The sequence below is a fragment of the Tachysurus vachellii genome, chromosome 15, assembly GCF_030014155.1.
Source record: "Tachysurus vachellii isolate PV-2020 chromosome 15, HZAU_Pvac_v1, whole genome shotgun sequence".
Classification (NCBI taxonomy): Eukaryota; Metazoa; Chordata; class Actinopteri; order Siluriformes; family Bagridae; genus Tachysurus; species Tachysurus vachellii.
Genome location: NC_083474.1, coordinates 18723109 through 18741471, shown reverse-complemented (window position 1 = coordinate 18741471; position 18363 = coordinate 18723109). Strand labels below are relative to the sequence as shown.

General features: G+C 40.8%; 1 protein-coding gene across 1 annotated transcript in view; it reads left to right on the top strand.

The window, feature by feature from the left end:
* Window positions 1–5113: 5113 nt before the first annotated feature.
* The window catches only part of frem2b (FRAS1 related extracellular matrix 2b), a 113131-nt gene continuing 99881 nt past the window's right edge, over window positions 5114–18363 (top strand). Inside the window, exons 1-2 of the mRNA XM_060888077.1 lie at window positions 5114–10253; window positions 12613–12702. Of these exons, the coding sequence (XP_060744060.1) occupies window positions 5240–10253; window positions 12613–12702 (5104 nt within the window). The 5' untranslated portion in view covers window positions 5114–5239. The remainder of the gene's footprint in view (window positions 10254–12612; window positions 12703–18363) is intronic.

The following is an 18363-nucleotide window of genomic DNA, read 5'->3' as shown; positions in this document are numbered from 1 at the left end:
AATCCTTGCTATAGAGATTAGGCTGGAGAGCCGTGACCTGGAGGGAATTGTAGATATAAAGATTTAACAATAAATCAGAAGAGTGCACAAGAGGGCCGTAACTCCCCCGCTGATAATCCACTCATAATCTGCTCGCACTGATTCCAACCAAACTGCTGACAGCACAGAATTCCAGATGATTGATGAAACATTGCTGCATACTAAAACCTTAGGGTCAGGAATATATTTTGCTGTTGAACAAGAATAAAGAGAGTTACAGTATAACTGTAAAAACGGACCGTTCTCTTGAGTCTAGTGGAAAGGATCCGGTACGTTCGCCACATCGGACCCGAGAAGAAACAAAAGAGTAATCTCTGATTCCTGGTCTCCAGAATGTAATAAAATGGTATCGCTCACTCCATAAAATGGTATCGCTCACTTTTTACACCTGGTCACTTCATGTGTTTTCTGTGATCAGATTGCTATCCGATGGTAAAAAGACCAGGTCTAAATGCCCTCTGAAACGTTTTCGAGACAGATATAAATCCGATGGTTCAAACCACTTCAGGAGGTGGTCTGGGACGCGTTTCAGATGAAACTGGACAGGTGTAAATGAATGTGGTTGTTCAAGCCACATACGTCAGCGCTATACTCCTCCCAAACGGAAGTACGTCACTCGCAGGTGATCTTTCACCCAGGTGTCTCGTTGGGCCTTAAAATGCGCTGCTGCTGCCGCCAGCGAAAATGCAGCAAACAGTAAATGCTGTTTTTTGTAACATAACCGTCGTAACAAACAACGTCTTCTTTTTGATTGCATTCTGAAATCCGCATACACCAAAGCGTATTCTATTTCAATTACCCCGGAAATGAGGTAAAATATATTAGCATTTTGGGCGGGAGTAGAAAGATCGGATCGATATCCGATTCGCCGAGACGTATTTATGCGGCCTGATGTAAATGGAACAGTTTTAACTAATCGGATAGCTATCGGATCAGAGAAAACACACGAAGTGACCAGGTGTAAAAAGGCCCACTTACTCACTCCATCACTCATTGAATTGCTCACTCACACCATATCTATTCAGAGAAGAGTTACAGTAGTTCAAATGCTTTAAAGCCCTGGATTGTTACTGTAAATGAACAGTCAGGGATTCAAGCCCCAGCACTACCAAGCTGTAACTGTTTGGCCCTTGAGCAAGGCCCTTATCCCTCTCTACTCCATAACATATCTGATCTTGAACTCTAATCCCAACATTCTAAGCTAGGATACTGTACATGAAGTTAATAATTTCACTGAGCTGTATTTTATGACAAATAACGTACTTAAAGGCGTCTTTTTTATTCACTATCTGTATTTGGCTTTTTATAAATGAGGAATGATATCTGCAATGCTATGTTTGTGTATTATTCTTAATAGCGTATTATTGTATGCAAATTACATTCTGAGAAATGCTGAAAATTTAAGAATATCTGAATTAGCATCAGTGTCTCAAACCTTTTTCTGACATTAGAAAACTACGTATCAGATCACTGTCACACTTCATTACATGTGACAGATGGCATTATAGGCATTTTATCACACACAAAGCACAGTGCTTGCAGAGCGAATATATAAATAGGATTTTCTCATAATAAACAGGCTTAGATCTAATAAAGTGTGCGTGATTTATTCATGAAATTCACTTGACAGGCCACAGACTATAAACACTGCTGTCACTTATTGTATGGCTTACAGTCAGTAGAAACCCATCACGTATACCGAGTGCTGTATAGACTCCAGATATAGCTGAGCAAATTTATTAGATTGTCTTGTGAAAACAGTAAAACACAGTGAATAACATAGACTGATGAAAATAAACAATAAAAAGTCAGATCATAATTGTATAACGTAGATACAAGTTAAACAAGTGAAATGATATTAAGTAACTCTGAGCAGTTAGTAACTTAGTTTCTCACTCATTCACTCACTCACACATCCACTCGCTCCCTTATCTACTTACTCTCACTCACCCACCCGCTCACCCACTCACTCACTCACTCACTCACTCACCCACACACTCACTCACTCACTCACCCACCCGCTCACCTGCTCACTCACTCACTCACTCACTCACTCACACATCCACTCACTTGCTCCCTTATCTACTTACTCTCACTCACCCACCCGCTCACCCGCTCACCCACTCACTCACTCACTCACTCACTCACTCACCCACACACTCTCTCACCCACCCGCTCACCCACTCACTCACTCACTCACTCACTCACTCACTCACCCACACACTCTCTCACTCACCCGCTCACCTGCTCACTCACTCACTCACCCACACACTCACTCACCCACCCGCACACCTGCTCACTCACCCACACACTCACTCACTCACTCACTCACCCACCCGCTCACCTGCTCACTCACTCACTCACCCACACACTCACTCACCCACCCGCACACCTGTACACTCACCCACACACTCACTCACTCACTCACCCACCCGCTCACCTACTCACTCACTCACTCACCCACACACTCACTCACCCACCCGCACACCTGCTCACTCACTCACCCACACACTCACTCACTCACTCACTCACCCACCCGCTCACCTGCTCACTCACTCACTCACCCACACACTCACTCACCCACCTTCTCACTCACTCATTCACTCACCCACACACTCACTCACTCACCCACCCACACACTCACTCACTCACTCACCCACCCACACACTCACTCACTCACTCACTCACTCTCTCACCCACCCGCTCACCTGCTCACTCACTCACTCACCCACACACTCACTCACCCACCCGCTCACCCACTCACTCACTCACTCACTCACCCACACACTCACTTACTCACTCACTTACCCACCCGCTCACTCACTCATTCACTCACCCACACACTCACTCACCCACCCGCTCACCCACTCACTCACTCACTCACTCACCCACACACTCACTTACTCACTCACTTACCCACTCACTCACTCACTCACTCACTCACCCACACACTCACTCACTCACTCACCCACCCGCTCACCTGCTCACTCACTCACTCACTCACTCACTCACACATCCACTCACTTGCTCCCTTATCTACTTACTCTCACTCACCCACCTGCTCACTCACTCACTCACTCACTCACTCACTCACTCACCCACACACTCACTCACCCACCTGCACACCCACTCACTCACTTACTCACTCACTCACCCACACACCCACTCACTCACTCACCCACCCGCTCACCTGCTCACTCACTCACTCACCCACACACTCACTCACCCACCCGCACACCTGCTCACTCACCCACACACTCACTCACTCACTCACTCACCCACCCGCTCACCTGCTCACTCACTCACTCACCCACACACTCACTCACCCACCCGCACACCTGTACACTCACCCACACACTCACTCACTCACTCACCCACCCGCTCACCTACTCACTCACTCACTCACCCACACACTCACTCACCCACCCGCACACCTGCTCACTCACTCACCCACACACTCACTCACTCACTCACTCACCCACCCGCTCACCTGCTCACTCACTCACTCACCCACACACTCACTCACCCACCTTCTCACTCACTCATTCACTCACCCACACACTCACTCACTCACCCACCCACACACTCACTCACTCACTCACTCACTCTCTCACCCACCCGCTCACCTGCTCACTCACTCACTCACCCACACACTCACTCACCCACCCGCTCACCCACTCACTCACTCACTCACTCACCCACACACTCACTTACTCACTCACTTACCCACCCGCTCACTCACTCATTCACTCACCCACACACTCACTCACCCACCCGCTCACCCACTCACTCACTCACTCACTCACCCACACACTCACTTACTCACTCACTTACCCACCCGCTCACTCACTCATTCACTCACCCACACACTCACTCACTCACCCACACACTCACTCACTCACTCACTCACTCACTCACTCACCCACCCGCTCACCTGCTCACTCACTCACTCACTCACCCACACACTCACTCACCCACCCGCTCACTTGCTCACTCACTCACTCACCCACACACTCACTCACCCACCTGCTCACCCACTCACTCACTCACTCACCCACACACTCACTTACTCACTCACTTACCCACCCGCTCACCTGCTCACTCACTCACTTATTCAAACACTCATTCACTCACCCACTCACTCACTCGCCCACTCAATCACTCACACACTCAATCACTCACACACTCATTGACTCATTCACTCACTCACTCACTCACTCACTCACTCACTCACTCATATTCATTACCATTCATATCAACGTATCTGGAATTCATAACAACGTGCTGTGACTTCCGAGCATAATAAAAGGCTTAAATATTCAATTATCCTCTGAGAATCTCAACATCAACCACTAGAGGGAGCTTGTAGCAGTGAGCAGTAAGTGGGTTTAAAAAATAAAAAATAAATAAATAAAACGAATTCACTTACACATAATATAACTATATCGTATTCAATTTATTAAAATATAAAACATTTGATTTATTATAAAATATAAAAATACAAAAATAAATTAGCACATCAATACATAGAAAATAAATCATTTAGAAATACATAGATTGATTGAAAAGAAGAAAAAAAAAGAAATCTTTAGGAATTATGTGTTATGCTCATGATGTATATTTATATTAATTTATTGTTTTATAAAAACCTTAATAATAATAATAATAATAATAATAATAATAATAATAATAATAATAATAAACATTATTATTATTATTATTATTATTATTATTATTATTATTATTATTATTATTATTGACGTTGCTGTTTAAATGTTAAAAATGAATAATATCACATTTAAATGAGAAAGATAAACATTATTAAAATGTTTTTTTCAAAATTTTCTTTGCTTTCAACAAAAAAAAAAACTTAACAACATTCCCTCAGATCTCAGCACTGTCTCTGTGTCCCGCCTTCTATCTTCGTGACGGTTCTCACGTTCAATCAGAAGTCAGACAGAGCATTCCGTTGTGAAAGTTAGCCAATAGAATGAACGGAAGGCGTGGTTCGGTCAGTCCGCTTCTGTAGGCATGAAGTTTATCCGTGAGTGCAGGAGGCGCTGGGAGAGAATGGTGCGCGTAACCGCGGGTGCGTGCGAGCGCTCTATCCAACGCTGTCCTTTTTTTATCTTGTGCGCGCACGTGTGTGGATTTTAGTGGATTTCTTGTCTAGATCATCCACCGTGCCTCGAACTGCAGAATGGCTCAAAGCAAACTAGATACCACTGTATGGTTTTTTATTATTTCTCTGTTCCTGTTGGCATGGAGTTTGCAGGAGGTTTCCAGCGTGCGCGGATTTGACAGCCAGGGACTGACCTACGGTCACAGGTCCGAGCTCACGGAGGACGCGATACTGGTGGCCAACAACGGGATCCGGGTTCCTTTCGGCAGATCCGTGTTCATCGACCCGATTAATGATTTAGTCTTGCAGGTTCGACCTGGAGACAAGTGCATCATCACAGTCCTGGACAATGATCCTTTATCGCAGAAACCGGGTCAGCTGAGCCCGAAAAAGTTCCCATGCGAGTTCGGACCCAGTGATGTGAAATACTCTCACTTCGGATCCCGGAGTCCAGCTAAAGACAGAGTCCGACTCCAGTTAAGGTATGACACACAGACTGATACCGTCATCATCCCATTCATGATGGAGGTTGAAGTGATTTTTACTCAGCTGGAAATCCTGATCAAAAACATGCCTCTAACTGTTGACAAGCTTCTGGGAACAAGTAACCCTGTTGATAAGAAGATCCTGGAGTTCACTTTTGACAGAAACATGTACCAGTGCAAAGTGACTTCACTTGCCGGAACAGGGGTTTTGCCCAGGTACGGAAAGCTTGTTGATGAAGGTAAATTAGGTAAAATGTTTGACTGTGATGAATTTCTCAGACTGAACATTCGCTATCAGCATACTTTCGCTCAGCGCTCTCCAAACAGAGATTACATCCCCATGTATGTAGAGCTACAGGACAAGGAGAGTAATGTCATGAAACAGGAGTTTTTCCAAATTATGGTGCGGATCAAAGAAGGCGAGGAAAACACGCCGCCTAAACCTAGCTTCATCTCCATGATGATGATGGAAGTGGACCAGTTTGTGATGACCGCTATAACCCCTGACATGCTCGCTGCGGAGGACATCGAATCTCCACCTGATGACTTGATATTTAACATTACCTCTCCTCTGTCGTTCGAGGAAGGCTATATTGTTAGTACAGATGATAGGAATTTACCCATTACATCCTTCTATCAGGGAGACCTGAAGGATCTTAAAATAGCATACAAGCCTCCGTCTGAGGACTCGGATGCTGAGAGAATTTTCCAAATTGAGTTTGTAGTTGTAGATACAGAGGGAGCTGTTTCAGATCCTTTCGCTTTTATGATCGTTGTTAAGCCTATGAACACTCTGGCTCCTGTTGTGACTCGAAACACAGGGCAGCTGCTCTATGAGGGACAGACTAGGTCACTGTCTAGCTCACAAAACCTGCAGATAAGCGATGAGGACAATTTACATGATGTCAGAGTGACAGTGATTGATGGACTGAGGCACGGTGAGCTCACTGTGATCGGCTCCAGGAGTAAATTCTTCACTGTGGCAGATCTGGATCATGGATCTGTCATCTACCAGCATGACGGCAGCGATACCTATAGCGACAATATCATTTTCCGCATGACAGACGGCAGACACGAAGTGGAATTCCTTTTCCCTATAACCGTAGTGCCGACTGATGACGAACCGCCGATTATCAACGCCAACACTGGTTTGGTGATGTTCAAAAATCAGATGATACCCATTTCTCCTTTAATGCTCAGTGCAGCCGATATCGACTCTGAGGATTCAACAATTAAATTTATCCTGGAGGAGCCGTTCTCAAGTATAGGAGAGGTGCTTCTTCGTCAGCAGGATGCTCCAGAAGACCCGTCCACTTGGAGGTTCAATTCTGAGGATGAGATGTATGAGAAAGTAGTGACAGAGTGGCTCCAGCAAGACATTACCGATGGAAAGCTGTTTTACAGACACGCTGGCCCGCATAACACTAAAACCATCATGGATCAGTTCGTTTTCCGAGTACAGGATGACAACGACCCGCCAAATAAGTCTGGACAGAACTCTTTCGTTATCAAAATTCTCCCCATCGATGACATCCCTCCTGAGCTTTACCCAGACACAACACAGCAGCTCACGGTACATGAATATCAGCTCACTTTCTTCCGCAAGAAATTCTTACGTTACACTGATTTAGATTCCGAGGACAGGGATTTGAAATATATCATCACTCAGCCTCCCAGAGACACGGATGAGAACAACCCTGTTATTTTAGGAGCCATTGTTCTGACAGAAAGCCCAAACTTAGAGGTTACAGAGTTCACTCAAGCGCAGATAAATCACCATAAAATAGCATACAAGCCACCTGATCAGGAACTGGGTATAACTCCACGTGTAGTGCAGTTCCATTACACGGTTGAGGACACAGCAGGAAACAGCGTCGATGGAGAGTTCACTATTTTCCTGCAGCCTGTTGACAACAAACCACCCCAGATTACTAACACAGGGTTCACGGTGTTGGAGCGAGGCATGCATGTAATCACCCGCACCGAGCTTGACACCACCGACCCAGACACGGACAACACAAAGATCACCTTTACGCTCACTCAACCTCCTCTGCATGGCCAGATACAGTACGTATTTACCGACCTGACCAAAGGGGATTCGTTCAATCTGGATGATGTTTCTCACGGCAGGATCTCCTACTCTCACAACGGAGATGAGACGACAAACGATATCTTCCAGCTCGACGTGAGCGACGGTGTCCACGTTGTAACTATTACCATTAAGATAAATGTGAAGCTCATCGACGACGAAACTCCAACTATAAGCTTTCCGGAAGGTACCATCGGCTCTTATATTGATGTTTTAGAGAACGGTGCTACAGAAATTACATCTAATGTCATTCAGGGACGAGATGAAGACACCGATGACCTCAGGTTGACCTTTATAGTAGAGGATCCACCGGTTTTTGGTGAAATATTGGTCAATGGCGTACCAGCCAACAGATTTACCCAAGCCGACATCATCAGTGGATTAGTCATTTACGCACACACGAGTGGTGAGATTGGCCTGACAACAAAAGAGGACTTCTTTAATTTGACCCTGACGGATATGTCCGACGAGTGGACCGTTGGCGGTAATAGAATAAAAGGCGTCCGAGTACATGTGACTATCCTGCCAATAGACAGTCAGGCTCCTCAGGTGTTTGTCGGTCACCAGTTCAGCGTTGTCGAAGGTGAGAAAAATGTCATTCAAATAGCCCATATTAGCGCTTCTGATATCGACACTCCCAACGATGACCTGTTGTGTACTATTATTGTTCAGCCTACATCTGGCTACTTGGAAAACATCTCCCCTGCTCCAGGGTCAGAGAAATCCAGGTCGGGAATGGCTATCAGCGCATTCACCATTAAAGACATTAAGCAAAATCATATACATTACGTGCAAAGCATTCATAAAGGATTGGAACCTGTGGAGGACAGATTCACTTTCAGGTGCTCAGATGGCATCAATTTTTCTGAGAGACACTTCTTTCCGATCGTAATTATCCCGTCTAACGATGAAAAGCCAGAAATCCATATGCGAGAGTTTGTGGTGATGGAAGGCATGAATGTTGTAATTGACACTCCAATACTGAATGGTGTCGATGCTGATATTCCCTCAGACGAGCTGACGTTTATCGTTACTAAACCTCCAAAACATGGTTTCATTATTAATCAGTTAACCACTGGTACTCTTCCTGTGACTAACTTTACTCTAGACCAAATAAGAGAGGCTTCCAGTATTGTTTACGAGCATGATGATTCAGAAACCACAGAGGACAGTTTTAAAGTGCTTCTCACTGATGGCAAGTTTACCGTGGAAAAGACTGTTCTAATTATGGTTATCCCAGTGGATGATGAAACACCAAGAATGGCTATCAATGATGGCCTAGAAATAGAAATAGGAGAGATCAAAGATATCACCAACAAAGTTTTAAAAGCCACTGATCTGGATACAAAGGACAGCACGCTGACTTATGTCATCCGATACGGCCCCAATCAGGGAATCCTGCAAAAAAGGACGCCATTTGGAACGCTCCAAAACATAACCATTGGAATGAATTTCACTCAGAATGACATTGATGAAAACCGGATTATATATGTTCATAACGGACAGGAAGGAGTACGTGACCTCATCAAATTCGATGTCACGGATGGCATCAATCCATTGATTGACAGGTATTTCTATGTAACGGTCGGTGGAATAGATATGGTGTTCCCTGATGTTATTAGCAAAGGCGTTTCTCTTAAAGAAGGAGGTAGAGTGACGCTAACCACAGACTTGCTCAGCACTAGTGATCTCAACAGTCCGGATGAGCACTTGGTCTTCACCATCACCCGAGCTCCCGTGAGAGGTCACCTGGAGTGCACTGATACACCAGGCATGCCCATTAGCTCCTTCAGCCAGCTCCAGCTCGCTGGAAACAAGATCTACTACATCCACACGTCTGATGACGAGATTAAGATGGACAGCTTTGAGTTTGAAGTGACGGACGGTTACAACCCAGTGTTCCGCACTTTCCGCGTTTCCATAACGGACGTGGACAACAAGAAGCCTGTGGTCACGATTCACGGGCTGGTTGTTAACGAAGGGAAGAGCAAGCTGATTACACCCTTTGAGTTGACCGTGGAGGATCGTGACACCGTCGACCAACTCCTAAAATTCACCATCACCCAGCCGCCCGTTCATGGAAAGCTGCTGTTTAACGACACCCGAAGCATCACGTCCTTCACCAAGCAGGATCTCAACGAGAACAGGATTAGCTACAAGCACGACGGGACCGAGTCTACTATCGACAGCTTTTCTTTCACCGTCACAGACGGTACTCATTCGGACTTTTACGTCTTTCCTGATACGGTTTTCGAGACTCGCAAACCCCAGGTGATGAGAATCACAGTTCTTTCTGTGGACAACGGTATTCCACAGATTGTAGTCAACAAGGGTGGGACGGCTTTGAAAATGCTGCCCGGTGGTCACCTAGGATTTGTGATCACCAGTAAAGCGCTGAAGGCTGAGGACAGAGACAGTCCACATGGAGCTGTAACATTTAGAATAACAGTCGGTGCAGAACATGGCTACCTTATCGACCTGGGCAAGGGAAATGCCACCATTACCACATTTACTCAAGGTAATTTTATCATTTTCTTGCTAAGTACACATGTCTGGCTGATATAATATCGCTATCATGATACATTATGTGAATGAATGAAATTATGCACTCTTCTAAATGTCAATATATTTATTTATGTAATTATTTATTTATATTATAATCACAAACTGACGATTTGATGCCGTTTTTGGATAGACACTAACTTTCGCTATATAAAGAAAACATATACACCTGCACAGTAAAGCGATTATCCAATCAGTTAATCATGTTGCAGCATCAGAGTGCATAAAGTCTTACAGATACAGGTCAAGAGCTTCAGTTAACTTTCACTTCAAACAACAGAATGAGGATTTTGTGACTTTAATATAGTTTAAGATATTAAATATATCATGGTTGTCGGTGCCATACGGGCCGATTTAAAGGGTTTCATTTTCACCCACAACAATCCATGGACTTTACACTAAATTTAAACAGAACACTTTTGTATATACGTTTTAAAGTGTATCGTAAAAAATGTCTTCAAACGTAATGATATAATGTTTTTCTCACATCCCCGACTCTAAAAATGTACAATTACGCCAAGGCTAACAAAATCTATCCAAAAAGTGACCCTCTAGTTAAAGTTTCATAGATTTGTTTAATTCTATTGACTAGTTTGCTAAGAGATCACATATTAAACCTGTGTACACTGTACACATATGACACAGCATGTGTAAAACTTTAACATTCCCTTATAGACTACTTTGTATGTCGAGGGCAAAGCTCGATGGAGAGCACTGGATTAATTACCATAAAAATGTGCTACTGTGGCTTATACCCAGTGTTCCTGGCTTTGACTGAAAATGAATAAATGATGAATTGATGTAGTTTTAACTGAACACTATAATAAAATCCAGATAACATCATTCCCTTTTTGCTCCCGGAGGTTTTACGATATAATATACCGAGTTTCTGAATTCGTCTAAATCCTGTTATTAAATGACCCCAGAAATGACCCAGTCATGAGAATCAGACGTCCATACAAACAAAGTATTTCTGCCAAAAATGCTTCTAGATTTGATAATTGAGTCACTATATCTCCTTCTCCTAAGCGTTTCCGTTTAAAAGCCACAATAAATAAAGTTGCTGCTCACTTGTGGGTGTTAGAAAATGCTAGGCTTACATTTTTATAAGCTTTCTCCTTTAGAGGAAACTGTTGCCATCAAATATTAAAGCTTGGCTTGAGCTGTAAATGCAACCCTTTTTTTTTTAAATGCCCAAGCTCCAAACTTTCCTCTTACAAGAAGGTAAAGAAAGATTGATTTTGGCTTCTGGACCAGTTGGTGCCTGGCTGTTCTTTATGGCCCTTGTCTCTGTAAAAGCAAGAAGTATATCAAGTTTTAAGAGTCTCATATTTTCTACACGATAAATTAAAATTGCGTCATGAAACTCACGGCTTGATGCGAAATTTTTGCATATTGAGATTTATTTACATGACAAAATAATAATAATAATAATAATAATAATAATAATAATAACTTTTATTTTCTATAGCGCCTTTAAAAGAACATCTCAAAGCGCTTTACAAAAGCAAAATAAAAGCAACAAAATTACACACATCATATAAAGATTAAAATTAAAGCAACAAAAATAGACAATAAAATTAGCACTACGTAAAATTACAATTAGTCAAATTAAAAGCTACCCTAAAAAAATAAGTTTTAAGCAGAGATTTAAAAGTGCCAAGAGATGTTGCTTGCCTTATCTCAGTTGGTAATGAATTCCACACTTTTGGAGCTAGTGAAGAGAAGGCCCTATCATCCCATCGATTTTAAACGAGTTAAAGGAACAGTTAAAAGACCAGTTTCAGAAGAACGAAGATCGCGAGATGGAATATAAGGAATTAAAAGATCAGCCAAATATTGAGGAGCTAACCCGTGTAAGGCCTTATACAGTAGGTAAGCATCAGAATCTTAAAATCAACCCTAAACCTAACGGGGAGCCAGTGCAAGGACTCCAAAACGGGAGTAATGTGATCTTTTAACTTTGTTCTAGTAAGTACAGTATTCTCGCTGCCGAATTTTGCACTACCTGTAATTTATTTAAATAAATTTTATTTAATTTATTTATTTATATACACTCATGGACCTTTAATATTTCCAAGTATGTTTTCAAATTTATTCGTCGACTCTGTGTATAAAACGAAGCCATTCTCACTATTTTCTAAGAGCAAAGTGCCGTTTTGTTCGTTGCCGTTTATCATTCCAGTTGAGATGAAAATAATTTTATGCGAAGTTTTTCAAATACAATTTGAACTCTAAGCTCATTTTTTCATGGATGTGCTGGAGTGTAAATTGAGTAACAAGTATATTAACAGCAGTTCTTCTGTCTCCTGTAGCTGACATTGATGACATGCACTTATGCTACGTTCTTCAAAATGGAGACAACGCTACCAGTGACGTCTTCCATTTCTCCATCGAAGACAACGGTAAGAGTTTTGACATTTATTCATGTTGGCTGAGGGTGAAGTATTGTACATGTTACGATGTTAGATTTTTCTCTCACGTTTTTTTGTCCCATCTATAATGTTTGTCTATAACGTTTGACTTCATACGAGTTGACATATTAACTGGGATAGATGGGATACCTAAAAAAACTGATCTACTGAAAAAAAACCTAGGGACACTAGGACCCAGGATTCTGACCCAGCGAGGTATGTCAGCTGACAGAACCGAATATGTTAAAAACATACTCTATAAATAAAAAAGAAATAAAAATGAGAAGATCAGTGACTCAAGTTTGATAAATATGAACCGACACGGCTTCTGAATCAAATTCATGCGTTTATGTAAATTATTCAGCCCGAAGGCAGCCTAATAGACTAGAGATATTAGGGGAGTGTTTTCACAAAATTTCATAAATTTTCTTTTTATTTTATCGATTTAATTATGTTGGCTTTGTAGAGGCCAACATTCTGTTTACAGTAGCTTGTTCTTCTTAGACAAAAATGTATAAATTACTTCTCCTCCTAGGGCTTTTGAGCCACATGCACCAAAATCGGATATGTCGTAGACCTTCGTCTGAATTTGTTGCTATTACTTTTCTAAGCAATCCGAGTTTTGGTAGTCACGGTACCGGGTCTCAAAATGGCCTTTTTTTTGCCACAGACACCCATTATAAACTTTAGAGGTTTATAACTCGGCAAGATTTACAGCTATCTACACCAAACGTCACGTGATGTCACGTGCATCCCCGCCCCAAAATCAAAAAATACCACAAAATGGACATGTGACCTATCAAAACACTCAGCACAATGAGGGGAATTGCGTCACAGGTATTCGGGTGATGTGACATGCTCGTATCTACTCGCCTTCAAAAGTATTGGCACCCTAGCATACCGGCCTTTGGGAATACTTGCTCCGACAAGCCAACATCAAAGTTTGTCACGACGATCTTTACAAATCTAATCTTATTCACTCTCTTTCTGATCTGAAATAGATAGTTGCAAAAGTTTTTATCACGTTCCCTGAAACTTTATTCATTTCATTTGCTTTGTAATTGAACTACAGTTTGACCTCAATTTTTGGGAGGTGGGGACTAAGTGGAGGAGCAACTCCAAACTCCACAAAGAACATTTAAGGAAGTGGTTAGGTAGGGGTTCTACCCAAGATGGCCGCATTCTTAATGTTGCATTGGTTAGAGACAATGTGGAAGTTTTCCCCACTTTCACGGATTACAGTGAGTTTTAAACCACGTCATTTGACGAAGAACTGGAACCTGAGAAGATTTGGGGTGAGAAACACTTGCTTTAGTTTTTGCTTTTGCTTTTTGGTGAATAGATGGAATTCACCAAATTGGACACTAAACTTAGCTGTCTTAGATCGCCAATAAGAAAAATGTCACAATGCTGACAGGGACCGTTTACACTTTCACAAAAAATGAGAATTATTTAGGTTTTTGTATTTGTAATTATAAATGATTTATATAACACTCAGCACTTTCTTTAAAATGGTACTTGAATGTGTACTTTAAAGGCTCTTAAACTTTCATGAACAGTTCTTGGAGGGAGTTGTTGGATACTTAACTTCTTGGGCTTCAAAATGGTTGTACGTGGAACCCTTTCTGATGAAGAGTTTTTAAACGGTTAACAAGAGTTTAGTGGATGTTTGATTGAATGGCAAACCTTTATGTTGGTACTTGTGTAAAAATAGTGCTTTGTCTGAGTCGGCAGCAGTGATGAGGATGTTGAGGTTGAGTGATGAGGATGGACAGGATTAGGAAGGAGCACATCAGATGGACAAGGTCAGAGAGACTAGATTGAGATGGTTTGGACATGTACAGAGGAGGGAGATGGTTATATTGGTAGAAGGATATTGGAGATGGAGCTGCCAGGTAAGAGGTCAAGATGAAGGACAAAGAGGAGATATATGGATGTGTTAAATGAGGACATGAAGGTGATTGGTGTGAGAGTAGAGGGTCCCGAGTATAGAGTTAGGTGGAAACAGATGATTCGCTGTGGTGACCCCTAACGGGAAAAGCTGAAAGTAGAAGAAGACTTGTGTAAAAAGAGTTTTATTTAAATGGTTCATTAGCTAATAAAGGGAGTAGTCCTTAGCCAAAAAAAATGTACATATATTTATTTATTTATTTATTTTATTTATTTTTTATGGCATGAGGTATCGCAGAGTAAAACACCTTTGTGCCTACGGTCTAGAAACAATGTTCAACAATCAGCATGTTTCTGTGGATCAGGTATGTTGGTCAGGAGAATTGTGGAAATGGGATTTCATAGCTTAAGATAAATCAAGAGGAAAAAAATGTGATTTTTTTTTTTCCCCTTTAAAGTAAAAGCCGTTCACGTGAAATGTTTTCATACCAGCCGTCACTATATTCTTTATTATTTTCCTCAGAAAGTGTCACACTGAGCTTTTTGTCCATGTCTAGCAAACTTTAAAACTCTTAAAAGCCTACCACTTTCTGCTTAGGGGTAATGCAGTGCTTCTAAGAGTGGCTGGTGATGGCATTTAAGTTTAGGAGTACCTCCTGCTATGGTGGTGCAAGAACACAAACCATGTCTATTATGTTTTTTTTTCTTCTTCTTCTTTTCTGCATTTTCTTTCTGAGCCTTTTGAAATCCTAAGTGAGAGTCTGTGCACATATTCTGACCTCCTACCAACAGTATGGCTCACTCAAATCATCTGGCAGTAGCAGTGATTGCAGATAAAGCTGATGGATGTGTTTTAGTGTTTAGCTTCGTTGTTTTGGAAAGCATTTACAAGCTTTTTTTGTGAATCCTTTTGAGCTTGTTTGCTTTTTTTTTAATGCATGTATTTGCTTCTAACTACCACAAAAAGCTTTGTGTCTTTTCAGACATTTGGCATAAGGTGCACGTGGCAGTAACCATGGCACAAGAACAATGAGTTTTATATGTATATATAAATACAAAATCTTTTTCAATATACAGGCTCAAATATAACACATTAATAATAATTATTAAAGCTAAGTACAGTTTCTTGTTTTTTTTTTTAATATTTGTTCTTGTGACTAAATAATATTAATATTCAGCCAAGTTTAGGTCTATAATAATAGCCAGTATCTTCATTTAAAAGAAGACCTGTAAGATGAAGGGCGAGGGTTTCAGGTGGATTAAAAAAAAAAAAAACATCAGAACCCTGTCAAGCTGTTTTAAAGCTGCCTTTAATGGTAAGCTTCCTCCTTTAACACAGAGGATCACATCTGCACTACTCATGTGGATTAGGCATGATAGGATCAAGAGGATTAGCACACAGCAGGACCCTAAGAATATGTTTAGCACCCGCAGGCTGATGAGTGTTGGTATATTTCTCCTGAGATGTCTAACTTGTGAGCTGGACTAAAATGGTGACCCCCACCTGCGCCGACTGTTCTCTGAGTGAAAAGGCATTTCGGAGAGGCCCAAACATGTGAACCACCCTGAGTGTGACCTCATGTGGGGTCGACCTGCACATACCTGGGCTGCTTATCACTCAGCTTCATAGGTGGGCCGTGGTGAAGCTTTCTCAACGCTTTATTGCTCTCCAGTGAACTGACAAATGATCAGCTTAACTGGTGAACAGCTTTTTGGTTATAACCAATCTTTTTTTTATACACATATATATATATATATATATATATATATATATATATATATATATATATATATATATATATATATATATATATATACGTATATATATATGTATATATATATATACGTATATATATATACATATATATAAATAAGTCTGTTTCCCACCAACAAGGTGCCTGTGTTGGTTCTGGGGTCTTAAACTGAACCATTCCATGCATTCCTGCTGTAAAAGTGCCATATTCTCAAGCGTCATATTCACTTCTAGCAACAAAACAGAGCTGGTGTGTCAGTCACTTGAGAGAGGAGCCATTTTTTCTCACCAGTAAACCGAGCAAATCGAGTCATTTCAAAGACCGGTGTTGAAATATTAGTGACAATTATATTCTATGTAGTCAGTGGTGCAAAGTGCAAACAAGTGGTAATGCTGTTTACTGGCATTCGCATTGAAATTAATGTGAGAGATTACATTAGAATATGTTATTTCAGTTTATTTGAATTATCCGTCTAATTTTTATTATTAATAAGGTAAGATAAGATAAGATAAGATAAGATATTCCTTTATTCGTCCCACAATGGGGAAATTTCTCTGTTACAACAGCAAAAAAAAAAAAAAAAAAAAAAAATATATATATATATATATATATATATATATATATATATATATATATATATATATATATATATATATATATATATATAAGAATAAAGAATAAATACATAATATAATATACATAATATACAAAAATGTATAAAAAGAGTAGTGGTTACACTGGACATATTGCACTTTATTTTATTTTATTAAAAATTTCTGTTATTGCATGTTTAAAACCTTTTGGTGAACATTGATAAGCCAGTTAATTAAAAAAGAAAGAATAATATCTATATTCATTTTCCTAAAAATTATAATTTAAAAAAATCAGTGTATATGAATGAATAGCTTAATGAACATTAAACATTAAAATCCGTTTTTGTCTGTTTTCATTTGGCTAAAAACAACCGATCACATTTGTCATCTTCAGGATTTTCATATGACTGTAGTTTAAGATTAATTCTATGTTTGTTTGTGATTATATTTCTTTTTATTACTTTTGGCCTCACTGTTATAAGGCAGTGGGATGTTGGAGATTAATTAAAAATAAAAAAAAAACCCATGTGAGAGAATTCCCCCAATTATTACGTAGGGATTATCTATTATTATTCTATTCTATTGAGAATAGAATAGAATTCTATATGAGAATCTATTATTACGTATTGTAGATTCTGCTGTTGGACCACTGACCGAGCTTGTAATGCATCATCTTGTGATCTTGTAATGCGTCACTTTGTTATAATAACCTACACGCTACGGGAAGTAAAAATGATTTATCGTGTGTATTTCGCACTGTACTAATTACTTATTTCAGGTGTTTTTACTGTGGCTTTAAGAAGACTGGTCTAATGGTACCAAAGCACAGGCATGTTCTGTCATTTTCTTACTGCTGTGGGCTATGAGAGCTGTAGCACTCCAGAAGCAGAGGGAGTGAAGGGCTGGGAGGGTGTCGTGAGTGCGGCTTGGCACCAGAACCCACAGCAGCATTGTTCAGCTACAGTTGTTAAAAGACTTTGGTAAATGCTGAGATTTAATTTTTTTTTTCCTGTAAGGATGGCGGGAATCGTTTGTCAATGCATCCTTGTAAACCACCTCCAAGTGGCTATAAAGATAAAAGCACTGCAAAAAAAGATAAATACAAAAGAGGAATGCTGAATTAAGGCTTAATGAAAGCGTTTATTCCTCTCATTGTCTGTATTTACATGGTTATATAAAGGTATTTAGCAGATACATGCTCGGCTTGGAATCTGCCTCATTGAACATCCTGTATTTGCTCTTACAGACATCGTTGTTATTGTGGGTTTTGTGAAAAATGGTTAAAGACGGTAAAAAATGGTTATCAAGGTTGCGTTCAAAAGAAGAAGAGTCCTGTATTTGTCACATGTAGATTACAGCACAGCAAGAAAATCATTTTCTTCACATATCTCAGGTTGCTAGGTAGTTAGAGAGCA